Source organism: Ranitomeya variabilis, chromosome 4 (genome assembly GCF_051348905.1).
Source record: "Ranitomeya variabilis isolate aRanVar5 chromosome 4, aRanVar5.hap1, whole genome shotgun sequence".
NCBI lineage: Eukaryota > Metazoa > Chordata > Amphibia > Anura > Dendrobatidae > Ranitomeya > Ranitomeya variabilis.
In genome coordinates, this window is record NC_135235.1 from 692,350,335 (window position 1) to 692,365,554 (window position 15,220).

At 45.8% G+C, this 15,220-nt stretch overlaps 1 protein-coding gene across 1 annotated transcript in view; it reads left to right on the forward strand.

Moving 5' to 3' along the window:
* Window positions 1–15,220, forward strand: part of LOC143767635 (uncharacterized) — a 104,191-nt gene that overhangs the window by 43,910 nt on the left and 45,061 nt on the right. Inside the window, exons 8-12 of the mRNA XM_077256076.1 lie at window positions 2,657–2,806; window positions 2,936–3,115; window positions 3,199–3,322; window positions 3,406–3,503; window positions 3,700–3,790. Coding sequence (XP_077112191.1) covers window positions 2,657–2,806; window positions 2,936–3,115; window positions 3,199–3,322; window positions 3,406–3,503; window positions 3,700–3,790 — 643 coding nt within the window. The remainder of the gene's footprint in view (window positions 1–2,656; window positions 2,807–2,935; window positions 3,116–3,198; window positions 3,323–3,405; window positions 3,504–3,699; window positions 3,791–15,220) is intronic.

Consider the following 15,220-nt stretch of genomic DNA (forward strand, 5'->3'; position numbering starts at 1 on the left):
GGGACCGGAGCGTCGCGAGGATCGGGAAAGGCTGGCGCGGATGACGGAAGGTGAGACTATAATGTTTTTTTTAATTATTTTTAACAATATATGTTTTTACTATTGATGCTGCATAGGCAGCATCAATAGTAAAAAGTTGGGCACACTTACACGGTTAAGAGGTCGGTGCTGGAGGCCCCATTATTCTCTATGTGGAGTGCGGCTCTGCGGGTGGAGGTTGGTGCTGGAGGCCCCATTATTCTCTATGTGGAGTGCGGCTCTGCGGGTGGAGGTCGGTGCTGGAGGCTCCATTAGTCTCTATGTGGAGTGCGGCTCTGTGGGTGGAGGTCGGTGCTGGAGGCTCCATTATTCTCTATGTGGAGTGTGGCTCTGCGGGTGGAGGTCGGTGCTGGAGGCTCCATTATTCTCTATGTGGAGTGCTGCTCTGCGGGTGGAGGTCGGTGCTGGAGGCTCCATTATTCTCTATGTGGAGTGCGGCTCTGTGGGTGGAGGTCGGTGCTGGAGGCTCCATTATTCTCTATGTGGAGTGTGGCTCTGCGGGTGGAGGTAGGTGCTGGAGGCTCCATTATTCTCTATGTAGAGTGCGGCTCTGCAGGTGGAGGTCGGTGCTGGAGGCTCCATTATTTTCTATGTGGAGTGCGGCTCTGTGGGTGGAGGTAGGTGCTGGAGGCTCCATTATTCTCTATGTAGAGTGCGGCTCTGCAGGTGGAGGTCGGTGCTGGAGGCTCCATTATTCTCTGTGGAGTGCGGCTCTGTGGGTGGAGGTCGGTGCTGGAGGCTCCATTATTCTCTATGTGGAGTGCGGCTCTGCAGGTGGAGGGTCCACACCAGAACTGTAGCAGGTAAAGACCCCAATACCCTCAGGTGTCCCTTCTAATTGGGGGGAAACTATCCCCTCTAATAATCCTCGGACAGTTCTGACAAACATGGAAAAGTGCCCCTTTATGGAGTTGACAGAAAGTCTGTTTAGTCACTTTAGCTTCATAGTATCAGCTCTACTCCAATGGTGAGAGCGATTAACCCTGAAGAGTCACAGATTGTGGGGTTGTTATAAAATGTTATATTTAGGGGGTTTGTGTTGTCTCCTTATAAGAATCACAATGGTTTTGTTCCTTTTCCGTTAATAGATACAAATGACCCAACTATGAAATACAGGAACCAAGGAAACATGTATTACTCTCATAGTACGGGGCCCCTTTATTGGCCTCCACACTGTATAATGTTCCCACAGTATCCTCCACACAATATAATAGTACAAGAAGCCCCACACAATCTGCTACCACCCAAACCACAGGTAATAAATCCTCCCTTATCCCCATTCTTGATGCCTTACAGTGCCACCTTCTTGGTTCCCCCAGTACATCCATCCTCAATTTTATTTTAGCTTTTGTCTCTTTCATGTAATACCGTATATACTTGTGTATTAGCCGAGTTTTTCATCACTTTTTTTGTGCTGAAAACACCCCCATCGTGGTCCCAGAAAGCCGGAGGGGGAGTGGAGGTCAGCGGGTCACAGAGGCAGGAGCCGGTGGCTGTGGCTAAAGCCTGAGCCGCTGCTGTAGTAGCTCACAGTGCCAGGCGCCGACTTCCAGCCATACATCGTACTCGCCTACCGGCGCGCCCTCGGTGCTGGCACTGCATCTCGTTCCGGCCCCCTACACCTGGAGCTCTTCCTACTGATTGATCACATGGGACCGCTCACTAAGATAATGAATATGCAGGCCTTTCCACTCCCATAGGTGTAGGCGCATATTCATTGCCTAATGAGCAGGGCCACGTGATCGCTCAGTACTGGAAGAACTCCAGGCTCCGGTGGCCGGAATGATGCAGGACGCTCAGGTAGGTGAGAGGGATGTGTTTGCTCCTTTTTTTTTTTTTTTTTAATTAAAAAGGTATGCATAGGGATAAGGAGCCATGCATATCAGGATCGGGATGAGGGGACAATGTATACCTGGCTTATACTCGAGTCAATAAGCTTACCCATTTTTTTGTCAAAAGTAGGTGCCTCGGCTTATACTCAAGTATATATGTTATATGGAATCCAAAGCAAAAATGCCAAAAAAATAAAAATGAAAAAACCTATCCTGAAAACAGTACACTGTACATGGAGACATTAGCATTAGATAACTCCTGTCTTGTTGTTCTTACAAACCATCTTTTATAGAAGCCTTAAACTTCTGTGTGTGAATCAGACCTGAGATCTAACGTGATAGAAGATTACAGTGCGGGGAAGACTGGAAACCTTCATATAGAGGCCGGTGGTGATGGAATCAGTGACGGACTCTGGACAAATCTGTTTCTAGAGCCGTAGTAGAAGATGAAGATGTCGTCCTCATCATGAAGTAGTTATTTCTCCTGTCACGTGTAATGAATATCTCCTGCAGTATTACCAATGCCGATTCCAGGGTCGGTAAATGAGACGAGAATTAACGTTATGGAAGATGAGTCTATGAGGAACGTATTCAGCTGCCGACTCCGAGGAAGAAACTGCTTCTTGTCTGTGGCCTAAATATATAGGTTTTATTAGTAGATGTAAAGAAGGAAACTAAATACTGTAAAATAATAAATCTCCTCATATGTTTCCTTTATTATCTCCAGTAATTGTATTATTACACAGGATTCTTATGATGTTACATCGGCTCATCTTCTCATTCAGGTCTCTACAATATCAGATCCTCTCAGTGAAGATCTTCTATATAAGAGAATTTTTCTGAATTGCCCATCAAGGATGAATATGGACAGAGATAAGATGGTGGAGAGGATATTACACCTCACCCTAGAGATCCTCTTCCGGCTTACTGGAGAGGTGAGAGATTCTGATGACGTCACATTACATCATTCTTATCTATGGGAATAACAGATGGACAGAACTGGAGAGGTGAGGACTCTGGAAATGTCTGTAGTGAGATTTATTAATGTGTCTCTCCATAACCAGGATTACACAGTAGTGAAGAAGACCTCTAGTGAGCGCTGTCAGGACCCTTTGTCTGAGGGATGGGGAAGACCCCTGAGACCAATCACAGGGCCTCCACCTCATGCCCTGATACATGAGGACATCAATGACCAGAAGATCCTAGAACTTGCCTACAAGATGATTGAGCTGCTGACTGGAGAGGTGACACTGCTGGGAATGCTGTGACATTATACAGTAACACTATAAAGGGATTGGGGGGATGACGGTATTATTGTATGTGTCAGGTTCCTATAAGGTGTCAGGATGTCGCTATCTATTTCTCCATGGAGGAGTGGGAGTATTTAGAAAGACACAAAGATCTGTTCAAGGTCGTCATGATGGAGGTTCCCCAGCTCCTCACATCACCAGGTAATAGACAGGACTAAATACACACGGCCTATAATTATCTGTATGTAAAGAATTAATTCAGTCCATGTATGTGTTTCCTCCAGATCTATCCAGTAAGAGGACAACACCAGAGAGATGTCCCTGTCCTCTTCTTCCACAGGACTGTAAACAAGAAGATCCCAATGTTCCTCAGGATCATCAGGTAGATGGAGAGGAGGTGTCATGAGATCTTCCCTATGATGTGTAGACGCCCGTGAAGGTCTTGTGCTCAGTCTTGTTTTATCCCCCAGTATTATGTTTTATACTTGTGTAATGAGAACGGTGGAGATGGCAGGATTAGAGCTGATCATAGATGTGACTTCTCCATCTGTCTGTGACTTTTACAATATTTGTTTCAGGGTGAAGATCTGACCCATATTAATACTACAGAGACACATGTGAGGGGTGATGAGCGGTGTAAAGAGGAGATTCCTACATATGACTACCCAGGTGAGTAGTAACCACTAAATGCAGAGAAGTCACAGATTCTTCTCAGTCACCGGCTGTGACTGCTTTATTGGTGGTGTAGTCCGGCTATATTACCATGATCACCATTTTTCCTCTAGGCCATAACATTCTCCTTCATCCAAAACTGTTCAAATGACTTTGGGCATGAAAAGCCCTTTTCTATAGAACCTATAGCCTGGAGGATCCACCTACCCCCTTGGTTTAGGAGACGCTGACTTATCTGCCCAGATCTGTAAACTACAAAGCCAAACTGCATACGTAGAAAGTTTTGACAAGGTAGAAAATCACTTGAGGAAAATTGTTATAATGGGCCTGTAAGAGAAAGCAGAGGGTAATGATGCTGTTGGATTCCTAGAATCCTGATACTGGATGAATCTACCTTCTCCCCCTTCTGTGCTGCTGAATGTGATCATATGGTCTCTGCAAGACCAGGTCCAGTCTTTCTGGCCAAACTTCACTTTTATGATCAACAACATTAAATGTGCAGTGAGGCTAAGAGTGAATCTCTATACAATAACAGCAGAGTTTCCCTTTATCCTGACTTTTCAAATTCTTTTTTTTAAACTGACTAACTTCAAGAAGGATCGTGATCATTCACACCTGCAGGAGATGTGTTAAGGCCCCGTCTCACATAGCGAGATCGCTAGCGAGATCGCTGCTGAGTCACAAGTTTTGTGACGCAACAGCGACCTCAGTAGCGATCTCACTATGTGTGACACGTACCAGCGATCAGGCCCCTGCTGTGAGATCGCTGGTCGTGTCGGAATGGCCTGGACCTTTTTTTGGTCGTTGAGGTCCCGCTGACATCGCTGAATCGGTGTGTGTGACACCGATCCAGCGATGTCTTCACTGGTAACCAGGGTAAACATCGGGTTACTAAGCGCAGGGCCGCGCTTAGTAACCCGATGTTTACCCTGCTTACCAGCGTAAATGTAAAAAAAACCAAACACTACATACTCACCATCTGATGTCCGTCAGGTCCCTTGCAGTCTGCTTCCTGCTCTGACTGACTGCCGTACAGTGAGAGCACAGCACAGCAGTGACGTCACCGCTGCGCTCTGCTCTCAGTGTACGGCGGCACTCAGTCAGAGCAGGAAGCAGACGGCAAGGGACCTGACGGACATCAGATGGTGAGTATGTAGTGTTTGTTTTTTTTGGTAACCAGGGTAAACATCGGGTTACTAAGCGCGGCCCTGCGCTTAGTAACCCGATGTTTACCCTGGTTACCCGGGTGCTGCAGGGGGACTTCGGCATCGTTGAAGACAGTTTCAACGATGCCGAAGTCGTTCCCCTGATCGTTGGTCGCTGGAGAGAGCTGTGTGTGTGACAGCTCCCCAGCGACCACACAACGACTTACCAACGATCACGGCCAGGTCATATCGCTGGTCGTGATAGTTGGTAAATCGCTATGTGAGACGGGGCCTTTAGCTCGAGCCCTGGTTTCATGGATTCACTCCACGTCATTAAAATCTGAAAAGGAATTCAGATTACTGCACAATCTCTTCTAAAATGGGGGGCACTAATATTTTCTGTCCTCTTCTGTACAGGACTCATAGTAGCTTCAATGGTCCACCATAAATGAGTGCAACTCTGGTTAACTGTTGGACCTCTCCCCTCATACATACATTATTGTTGGGGATGTATTAGAATAAAAAAATGTATTTTCTTTATGGGTATGTGCACACGATGCAGATTTAGTGCAGAAACGCTGCAGAACTGCACTGTGATTTACAGTACAATGTAAATCAATGTGAAAAAAAAAAAGCTGTGCAGATGGTGAAGAAAAATCTGCGCAGAAATGCTGCAGATTTCAAAGAAGTGCACGTCGCTTCTTTTGTGCAGTTCTGCAGCGTTTCTGCGCGGATTTTTCTGCACCATGTGCACAGCTTTTTTTTTTCACATTGATTTACATTGTACTGCACCGAAACTGCACCGAAACTGCACGTGCAGATTTAGTGCAGAAAATTCTGCACTACATTTCCTACGTGTGCACATAGCCTAAGGCTATGTGCACACTTTGCGGTGTGCTCTGCGGGTTTATCCCGCAGCGGAATTGATAAATCTGCAGGGCAAAACCGCGGCGCTCCGGTTCCAAAGATGCTGTGCCGAAAAGGACCTTCGTGACGTCACGGTCATGTGACCGCGACGTCACCGCAGGTCCTGTTCGCACAGCAACTCTGACCAGACGGCCGCGGGCAGCGCTGAGAGGTGAGTATAGCATCATTTTTTATTTTAATTATTTTTTTTTTTACACACAAATATGGTTCCCAGGGTCTGGAGGAGAGTCCCGCACATTATCCGCTTACTTCCCGCAACGTGGGCACAGCCCCATGCGGGAAGTAAGCGGATCAATTCATTTCTATGGGTGCAGAATCGCTGCGATTCTGCACAAAGAAGTGACATGCTGCGGGTTGTAAACCGCTGCATTTCTGCGCGGTTTTTCCCACAGCATGTGCACTGCGGTTTGCGGTTTCCATAGGGTTTACATGTTAATGTAAACGCAATTGAAACTGCTGCGGACCCGCAGCATCAAAATCGCCGCGGATCCGCGGCAAAAACCGCAAAGTGTGAACATGGCCTAAATGTTCTCCTGTATGATAGTTTGATTGTGGTGAGATCGCCCTGCCTCAGTTATGAGTCTTTTACTCCGTGGTAGCCCTTAACCCCTTTCTGACATTAGACGTACTATCCCGTTAAGGTGGGGTGGGCCCGTATGACAATCGACGGTATAGTACGTCATATGACGTCGATCAGCCGAGCTCACGGGGGGATTGCGGCTGGGTCTCAGTTGATTATCACAGCTCACATCCGGCACTATGTGCCAGGAGCGGTCACGGACTGCTCCTGGCACATTAACCCTGAGAACACTGCGATCAAACAAACACCGCTGAAAACGTCATCTTGTCCTGCAAAATAACGAACCGCCATACAGCTTCATCAGATAAAAAAATAAGTTATAGCTCTCAGAATAAAGCGATGCAAAAACAATTACTTTTTATATAAAATAGTTTTTATTGTATAAAAGCGCCAAAACACAAAAACTGATATAAATGAGGTATCGCTGTAAGGCGGGGTTCACATTGCGTTAGTGGCGTCCGTTAGACGGACTACGTTACACCGCAGCATAAACGCGGTATAACGTAGTCCGTTACGGCCGCCATTGACTGCAATGTCGGATGCATCGCTAGCGTACGCCCACAATGGGCGTGTGCTAGGGATGTGCCGTGATTGAGTGAGGGACCCGGAGACGCGGGCTGCAGCGTTTCCGGGTCTGTCACTGCTAGCGCAGATAAAGCTAGCAGAGCTCTATCTGCACTAGCGGGGGTGTAAACGCCGGCACTTGCTCTAGCAGCAGCCCGTTAGCATATGTGCTGAACAAGCTGCTGCAACGCAAATGTGAACCTAGCCTAATTGTACTGTCCTGAATAATAAAACTGCTTTACCAGTTTTACCAAAGGTGGAATGGTATAACCGCTCCCACAAAAGAAATTCATGAATAGCTGGTTTTTGGTCATTCTACCTAACAAAAATCGGAATAAAAAGCTATCAAAAAATGTCATGTGCCCGAAAACAGTACCGATAAAAACGTCAACTCGTTCCGCAAAAAACAAGACATCACATGACTGTGGACCAAAATATGGAAAAATTATAGCTCTGAAAATGTGGTGACGCAAAAATAGGAATTAGTCCTACCTGTAATAGTGTTTCCAGGAGTCCATCATGACAGCACCACCAGGAGGTTGTCCTTCATATCCTTTATAGGGACAGGAACACAGAAGAGGTTAAATAGCCCCTCCCCACCTCCACCCTTCAGTGATTTTCCAAAGTACCACACCAGGATGGATGCAACACAATTTTATTGAACTTCCTCTCTTTGCATGTTCATATTGCACATTAGACAGGAAATTCAAGGGAGGGTAAGTAAGGGGTGCTGTCATGATGGACTCCTGGAAACACTATTACCGGTAGGACTAATTCCTATGTTCCAGGACGTCCCTCCTGACAGCACCAGCAGGAGACCTACCAAATACCCGGCAAATTTGGTCCATGGATGCTGCACCCGCACTCTGCCCACGAAGCAGAGACTGCTCTCAGTGAGTGAGCTTTAAGATTCTCTGGAGGAGATTCACCAGCTGAAATATACGGGGCACAAATGGTAGATTTAATCCATCTGGCTAGAGTAGCTTTTGAGGCTTTTTCTATCGGTCGTCCATGACAGCACCACAGAGAGAGGGGATCCGCCCTTCAGGAACAGGAAACCTACAGATACATAAGGGGGCACCTCTCCCATGCATCAGTTGGTTTCCTGTTCCTGGAGGACAGGATGCCCTACAGATCATCTGTATTTCATCTGGATACCCAGGCCGGCTGACCGACCCAGGTAGCGAGGGGGCCTCCTACCTCGGTCAGTGCGGGTCCCTGGAAGCGTTACGGTGGGTCCAGTTACGGCTCCACGGCAGTGAGCGGAGTCTGGGGATGTCCGTCTCCTGAGGCCAGCGACGGAGGTAAGTATTCCCCCCCCCCCCCCCCCCTCCTCCTGAGTCCATCCAATCTTCCTATTCCTCTGGGCTCCTGTGCCTCGCCTGTTGTCTTGTCCGGGGCGCCTGGCATGGCTGTGTGCGGCCGGCTACTGTTACAGACTCTGCTGTTCTGCGGCATGCAGGTGCAGTGGCGAGGGGGGGCGATTAGGGGCTAGAAGGAAGCTACGGGTGACCTGCACGGGGAGGGGGCAGAACCCCTGGCCATACCCCTGCTGATACTCTGGATCCGTGGGAGGGCCTATTTAAGGTGCACAGAATGCTGCAGGGCTTCTTGTGAGCCCATCTGCAGCAATAGATGAACCAGAAGCTCCCGTCGGTCAGCAGGAGCAGGATAGAGCCTCGGAGAGGTCCCATGCAAACCCCCAGCCCGAAGACCTTCAGATGCAGTGATCAGCCCAGTCGCAGGACCTTGTCTAGACTGAAGGATCTGGTTCGCTCCCCTAGTAATCCGGTACCTATCACTGCTGCCTTGGTAAGAGACCTTCGTGAACGTGCCCTGATGCAGTCTTTTCCTATGTTTTTTTTCCTCAGGGGAAAAAATGCGCTGGTAAAGTAAAGAATGAGTGTGCACTATGTGGTTGCCCTTTGCCACACGCCTACCCTAAAAGATTGTCAGCCGTTGATTATATAGGTCACCAGTATATATACACACAATCAAAGATATCAAAAAATACAGACTCAAAAAGATCAATTAAATGAGGAGAACCTGAGTCATAATGTATCTCAAAATATAAATATTTTTATTAAGGGTAGATATTTACCACAGACTAAATACAAATACATACAATAGGATATGATAAAATAGTGTGATCCCAAAAAGAGTAGTAACAGTCACGGGGTGGATCACGACAAGATATTATGCTAAATAATTACATATACATGTAGAAAGCATTGCACATAAGCAATGTAACTTAAACAGGTAGGACAATCAGTTAGTCACTTGTTTGTACCAAGACTAATCAGTCCCACCTATAACTATCACCATGTTTAGTGCTAGCATGCATTGCTAAAACAATTACAATGTATCAGACATAGGTAGCATAAGATATGCATCAATAAATCAAGGGTTAATTACCCATATTGTGTCTCCTCTTGTCCACGCTGTGACCGCAAACCCGACGTACGTTTCGCGAGTATAAAGACTCGCTTCCTCAAGGGGGCGTGGTCTAAATCGCCAACTCACTGATCTTAAGTAGCCAGCTGATCCGATCACATGGTCGGATGCAGCCAATAACATGTCTGTCTTTACAATGCACAGGCTCTTGCTTTGAAAGCTCCCTAAGGCCGGGATCACACATACACGAGATACGGCCGAGTCTCGCAGGTGAAATCCCTCCTCTGGGGCCGGCACTTGGGAGCGGGGCGTGCAGCTCCATGTATTGCTGTGTGGTCGCACGCTCCGGTCCAGAGTGCCGGGCCAGAGCTCAGTTTTCACCTGCGAGACTCGGCCGTATCTCGCGTATGTGTGATCCCGGCCTAACCCATATACTGCAGCCGGGGGATAAGGTCGGCGCCAAACCCCACACCACCAAGCAAAACAGACAAAGGGATAGAGGAGAGGAGAGAAGCAAGGAGTCCCAAAGCAATGCAACGGAAGGTCTGTGGATCAAGACCGAAAATGTACAAAAAGTGCATTTAAAATATTTTTTTATATATAGACGATGTCTTCCTCGTATGGACGGGTACAACGGAGTCCTTATTTAAATTTCATGACTACCTGAATACAATTGATGAAACAATTAAATTCACCCTTGTACACTCATGTACTAACATTCAATTTTTGGATGTTAATGTTCAAATTGAGAAAGGTAAATTGACTTCTCAATTGTTTACTAAAGCCACAGATAAAAATGATTTATTGCTTTTCAATAGTCAACACCCTAGAAAAACTAAAGCGTCAATCCCATACAGTCAGCTTTTACGGGTTAAAAGAATTGAAAGTAATGAAGATTCTTTAAAAAAAAAAAATCTATGGAAGGGACATGTAAGAAATTCTCTGAAAGAGGTTATCCAAAAAAATTGTTGCAAATACAGAAGAATAAGGTTGATATATTATCGAGAAAAGAATTATTACAGAAAAAACCTAAACTGAAAGAATTTGATCGGATTCCTTTTGTAACGACGTATTGTGAGGAGAGTGGCAAAATTGCTGACATTATATGCAAACATTGGGGTATGCTATATAAATGTTCTCCGGAAGTGAAGGAGTTTTCTAAACCACCAATTTTCTCATATAAACGTAGTCTAACTATTGCGTCTACTCTGGTGAAGTCTGATATAGGGTCATTCAAAAAACAGGGTCAGGCCACACTTACTGGTAACAGTAGGAAAGGTTGTTTTCCATGCTTGTCCTGTATTAACTGTAATTTGATGCCCAAGGGGACTAATTTCTTTCATCCAATCACGAATGAAGAATATAGGATACAGCATTATTTGACATGCGACTCAGTTTGTTGTATATTTACTCCAGTGTCCTTGTTCCTTATGGTATGTCGGTGAAACTACATGTGATTTCAAGACCAGAATCAATCAACACCGACATACCATAAGGAAGAAACGTTTGGATCTACCAGTGTCAAAACATTTCACGTAAAAATGTCATACTGAAAAACAATTGCGGTTCCGTATTATTGATATGGTACCGGTTCAGAGAAGGGGGGGGTGACCGTATACGGTTACTTAAAAAGAAAGAGTTGGAATGGATAAAAAAAACTCAATACTTTAACCCCTTCATGACCCAGCCTATTTTGGCCTTAATGACCTGGCCGTTTTTTGCAATTCTGACCAGTGTCCCTTTATGAGGTAATAACTCAGGAACGCTTCAACGGATCCTAGCGATTCTGAGATTGTTTTTTCGTGACCTATTGGGCTTCATGTTAGTGGTAAATTTAGATCGATAATTTCTGCGTTTATTTGTGAAAAAAACGGAAATTTGGCGAAAATTTTGAAAATTTCGCAATTTTGAATTTTTATTCTGTTAAACCAGAGAGTTATGTGACACAAAATAGTTAATAAATAACATTTCCCACATGTCTACTTTACATCAGCACAATTTTGGAAACAATTTTTTTTTTTTTTTGCTAGGAAGTTATAAGGGTTAAAATTTGACCAGTGATTTCTCATTTTTACAACAAAATTTACAAAACCATTTTTTTTAGGGACCACCTCACATTTGAAGTCATTTTGAGGGTTCTATATGGCTGAAAATACCCCAAAGTGACACCATTCTAAAAACTGCACCCCTCAAGGTGCTCAAAACCACATTCAAGAAGTTGATTAACCCTTCAGGTGTTTCACAGCAGCAGAAGCAACATGGAAGTAAAAAATGAACATTTAACTTTTTAGTCACAAAAATGATTTTTATCAACAATTTTTTTTATTTTCCCAAGGGTAAAAGGAGAAACTGGACAACGAACGTTGTTGTCCAATTTGTCCTGAGTACGCTGATACCTCATATGTGGGGGTAAACCACTGTTTGGGCGCACGGCAGGGCTTGGAAGGGAAGGAGCGCCATTTGACTTTTTCAATGAAAAATTGGCTCCAATCTTTAGTGGACACCATGTCGCGTTTGGAGAGCCCCCGTGTGCCTAAACATTGGAGCTCCCCCACAAGTGACCCCATTTTGGAAACTAGACCCCCCAAGGAACTTATCTAGAAGAATAGTGAGCACTTCAAACCCCCAGGTGCTTCACAAATTGATCCATAAAAATGAAAAAGTACTTTTTTTATCACACAAAAATTATTTTAGCCTCAATTTTTTCATTTTCACATGGGCAACAGGATAAAATGGATCCTAAAATTTGTTGGGCATTTTCTCCTGAGTACGCCGATACCTCATATGTGGGGGTAAACCACTGTTTGGGTGCACGGCAAGGCTCGGAAGGGGGAGGCGCGCCATTTGACTTTTTGAATGGAAAATTAGCTCCAATCGTTAGCGGACACCATGTCGCGTTTGGAGAGCCCCTGTGTGCCTAAACATTGGAGCTCCCCTACAAGTGACCCCATTTTGGAAACTAGACCCCCCAAGGAACTTATCTAGATGCATAGTGAGCACTTAAAACCCCCAGGTGCTTCACAGAAGTTTATAACGCAGAGCCGTGAAAATAAAAAATAATTTTTCTTTCCTCAAAAATGATTTTAGCCCGGAATTTTTTATTTTCCCAAGGGTAATAGGAGAAATTGCACACCAAATGTTGTTGTCCAGTTTGTCCTGAGTACGATGATACCCCATATGTGGGGGTAAACCACTGTTTTGGCACACGTCGGGGTTCGGAAGGGAAGTAGTGACATTTTGAAATACAGACTTTGATGGAATGCTCTGCAGGCGTCAGGTTGCGTTTGCAGAGCCCCTGATGTGCCTAAACAGTAGGAACTCCCCACAAGTGACCCCATTTTGGAAACTAGACCCCCAAGGGAACTTATCTAGATGTGTGGTGAGCACTTTGGAACCCCAAGTGCTTCACAGAAGTTTATAACGCAGAGCCGTGAAAATAATAAATGTTTCCTTTCCTCAAAAATATTTTTTTTAGCCCAGAATTTTTTTAATTTTCCCAAAGGTAACAGGAGAAATTTGACCCCAAAAGTTGTTTTCCAGTTTCTCCTGAGTATGCTGATACCCCATATGTGGGGGTAAACCACTGTTTGGGCGCACGTCAGGGCTCGGAAGGGAAGTAGTGACATTTGAAATGCAGACTTTGATGGAATGGTCTGCGGGCATCACGTTGCATTTGCAGAGCCCCTGGTGTGCCTAAACAGTAGAAACCCCCCACAAGTGACCCTATTTTGGAAACTAGACCCCCCAAGGAACATATCTAGATGTGTGGTGAGCACTTTCAACCCCCAAGTGCTTCACACAAGTTTATAACGCAGAGCCGTGAAAATAAAAAATTGTTGTTTCCTCAAAAATTATGTTTTAGCAAGTAATTTTTTATTTTTGCAAGGGTAACAGGAGAAATTGGACCCCAACAGTTGTTGCCCAGTTTGTCCTGAGTACGCTGGTACCCCATATGTGGGGGTAAACCACTGTTTGGGCGCACGTCGGGGCTTGGAAGGGAGGGAGCACCATTTGACTTTTTGAACGCAAGATTGGCTGGAATCAATGGTGGCGCCATGTTGCGTTTGGAGACCCCTGATGTGCCTAAACAGTGGAAACCCCTCAATTCTAACTTCAACACTAACCCCAACACACCCCTAACCCTAATCCCAACTGTAGCCATAACCCTAATCCCAACCCTAACCCCAACACACCCGTAACCCTAATCCCAACCCTAATCCTAATCCCAACCTTAACCCTAATCCCAACCCTAACCACAACTGTAACCCCAACACACCCCTAACCCTATCCGTAACCCTAACCACAAGCCTAATCTTAACCCTATTTCCAACCCTAGCCCTAATTCCAACCCTAACTCTAATTCCAACCATGTGCCCACGTTGTGGATTAGTGTGAGATTTTTCTGCACGATTTTTTAAAAATCTGCAGGTAAAAGGCACTGCGTTTTACCTGCGGATTTACAGCGGATTTCCAGTGTTTTTTTGTGTGGATTTCACCTGCGGATTCCTATTGAGGAACAGGTGTAAAACGCTGCGTAATCTGCACAAAGAATTGACATGCTGCGGAAAATACAATGCAGCGTTTCCGCACGGAATCTTCCGCACCATGGGCACAGCGGATTTGGTTTTCCATAGGTTTATATGGTACTGTAAGCCTGATGGAAAACTGCTACGAATTCGCAGCGGCCAGTCCGCTGCGGATCCGCGGCCAGTCCGCTGCGGATCCGCGGCCAGTCCGCTGCGGATCCGCGGCCAAATCCGCACTGTGTGCACATGCCCTACCCCTAACCCTACCCCTAGTTCTAACCCTAACCCTAGTGGAAAAAGAAAAAAAATATATTTTCTTTTTTTTATTATTGTCCCTACCTATGGGGGTGATAAGGGGGGGGCATTTACTATTTTTTTTATTTTGATCACTGTGATAGGTTATATCACAGTGATCAAACTATACCTGGAACGAATCTGCCGGCCGGCAGATTCGGCGGGCGCACTGCGCATGCGCCCGCCATTTTGGAAGATGGCGGCGCCCATGGAGAAGACGGACGGACACTGGGAGGCCCGGTAAGTATGAGGGGGGGGAGATCTGAGCATGGGGGGTGGTTTGGAGGACGGGGGGGTGGCATCGGAGCACGGGGGGAGCGGGCAGGAGGACGGGGGAGCGGACAGGAGGACGGAGGGGAGCGGACAGGCGGACGGGGCAGAAAAACGACTGGGGAGGCGATCGGTGGCAGGGGGGGGGGGGGGGGGGGCAGATCGGGGTCTCTAGCCATGGCAGATGCTATTGCAGCATCGGCCATGGCTGGATTGTAATATTTAACCATTTTTATAGGTGAAATATTACAAATCGCTCTGATTGGCTGTTAGACTTTCAACAGCCAATCAGAGCGATCATAGCCACGGGGGCTGAAGTACCACTCCCCCTGTCCCTGCAGATCGGGTGAAATTGGAGTTAACTCTTTCACCTGATCTGCAGGGACGCGATCATTCCATGACTCCACATAGGCGTCATGGGTCAGATTGGCACGGGTTTTCATGACGCCTACGTGGCGTCAAAGGTCGGGAAGGGGTTAAAACCTTATGGTCTTAATGTGGATTTCAAACTTAATTCAATTATGTAAATGGGGTAGTGGTTATATTCTCTCACGTGTATATTCTATATATATTTTTTTATGTTCTAAAAGAACATTATGGAGTTATTTGTCTTTTTTCAGGTGTCCTATCTTACATACCGAGATACTATATGGTGGCTACGACTTTGAACAATGGACGATGGATCCGTACTGATTACTTTATAATGTGAATTATTTTGCTTTCCTTT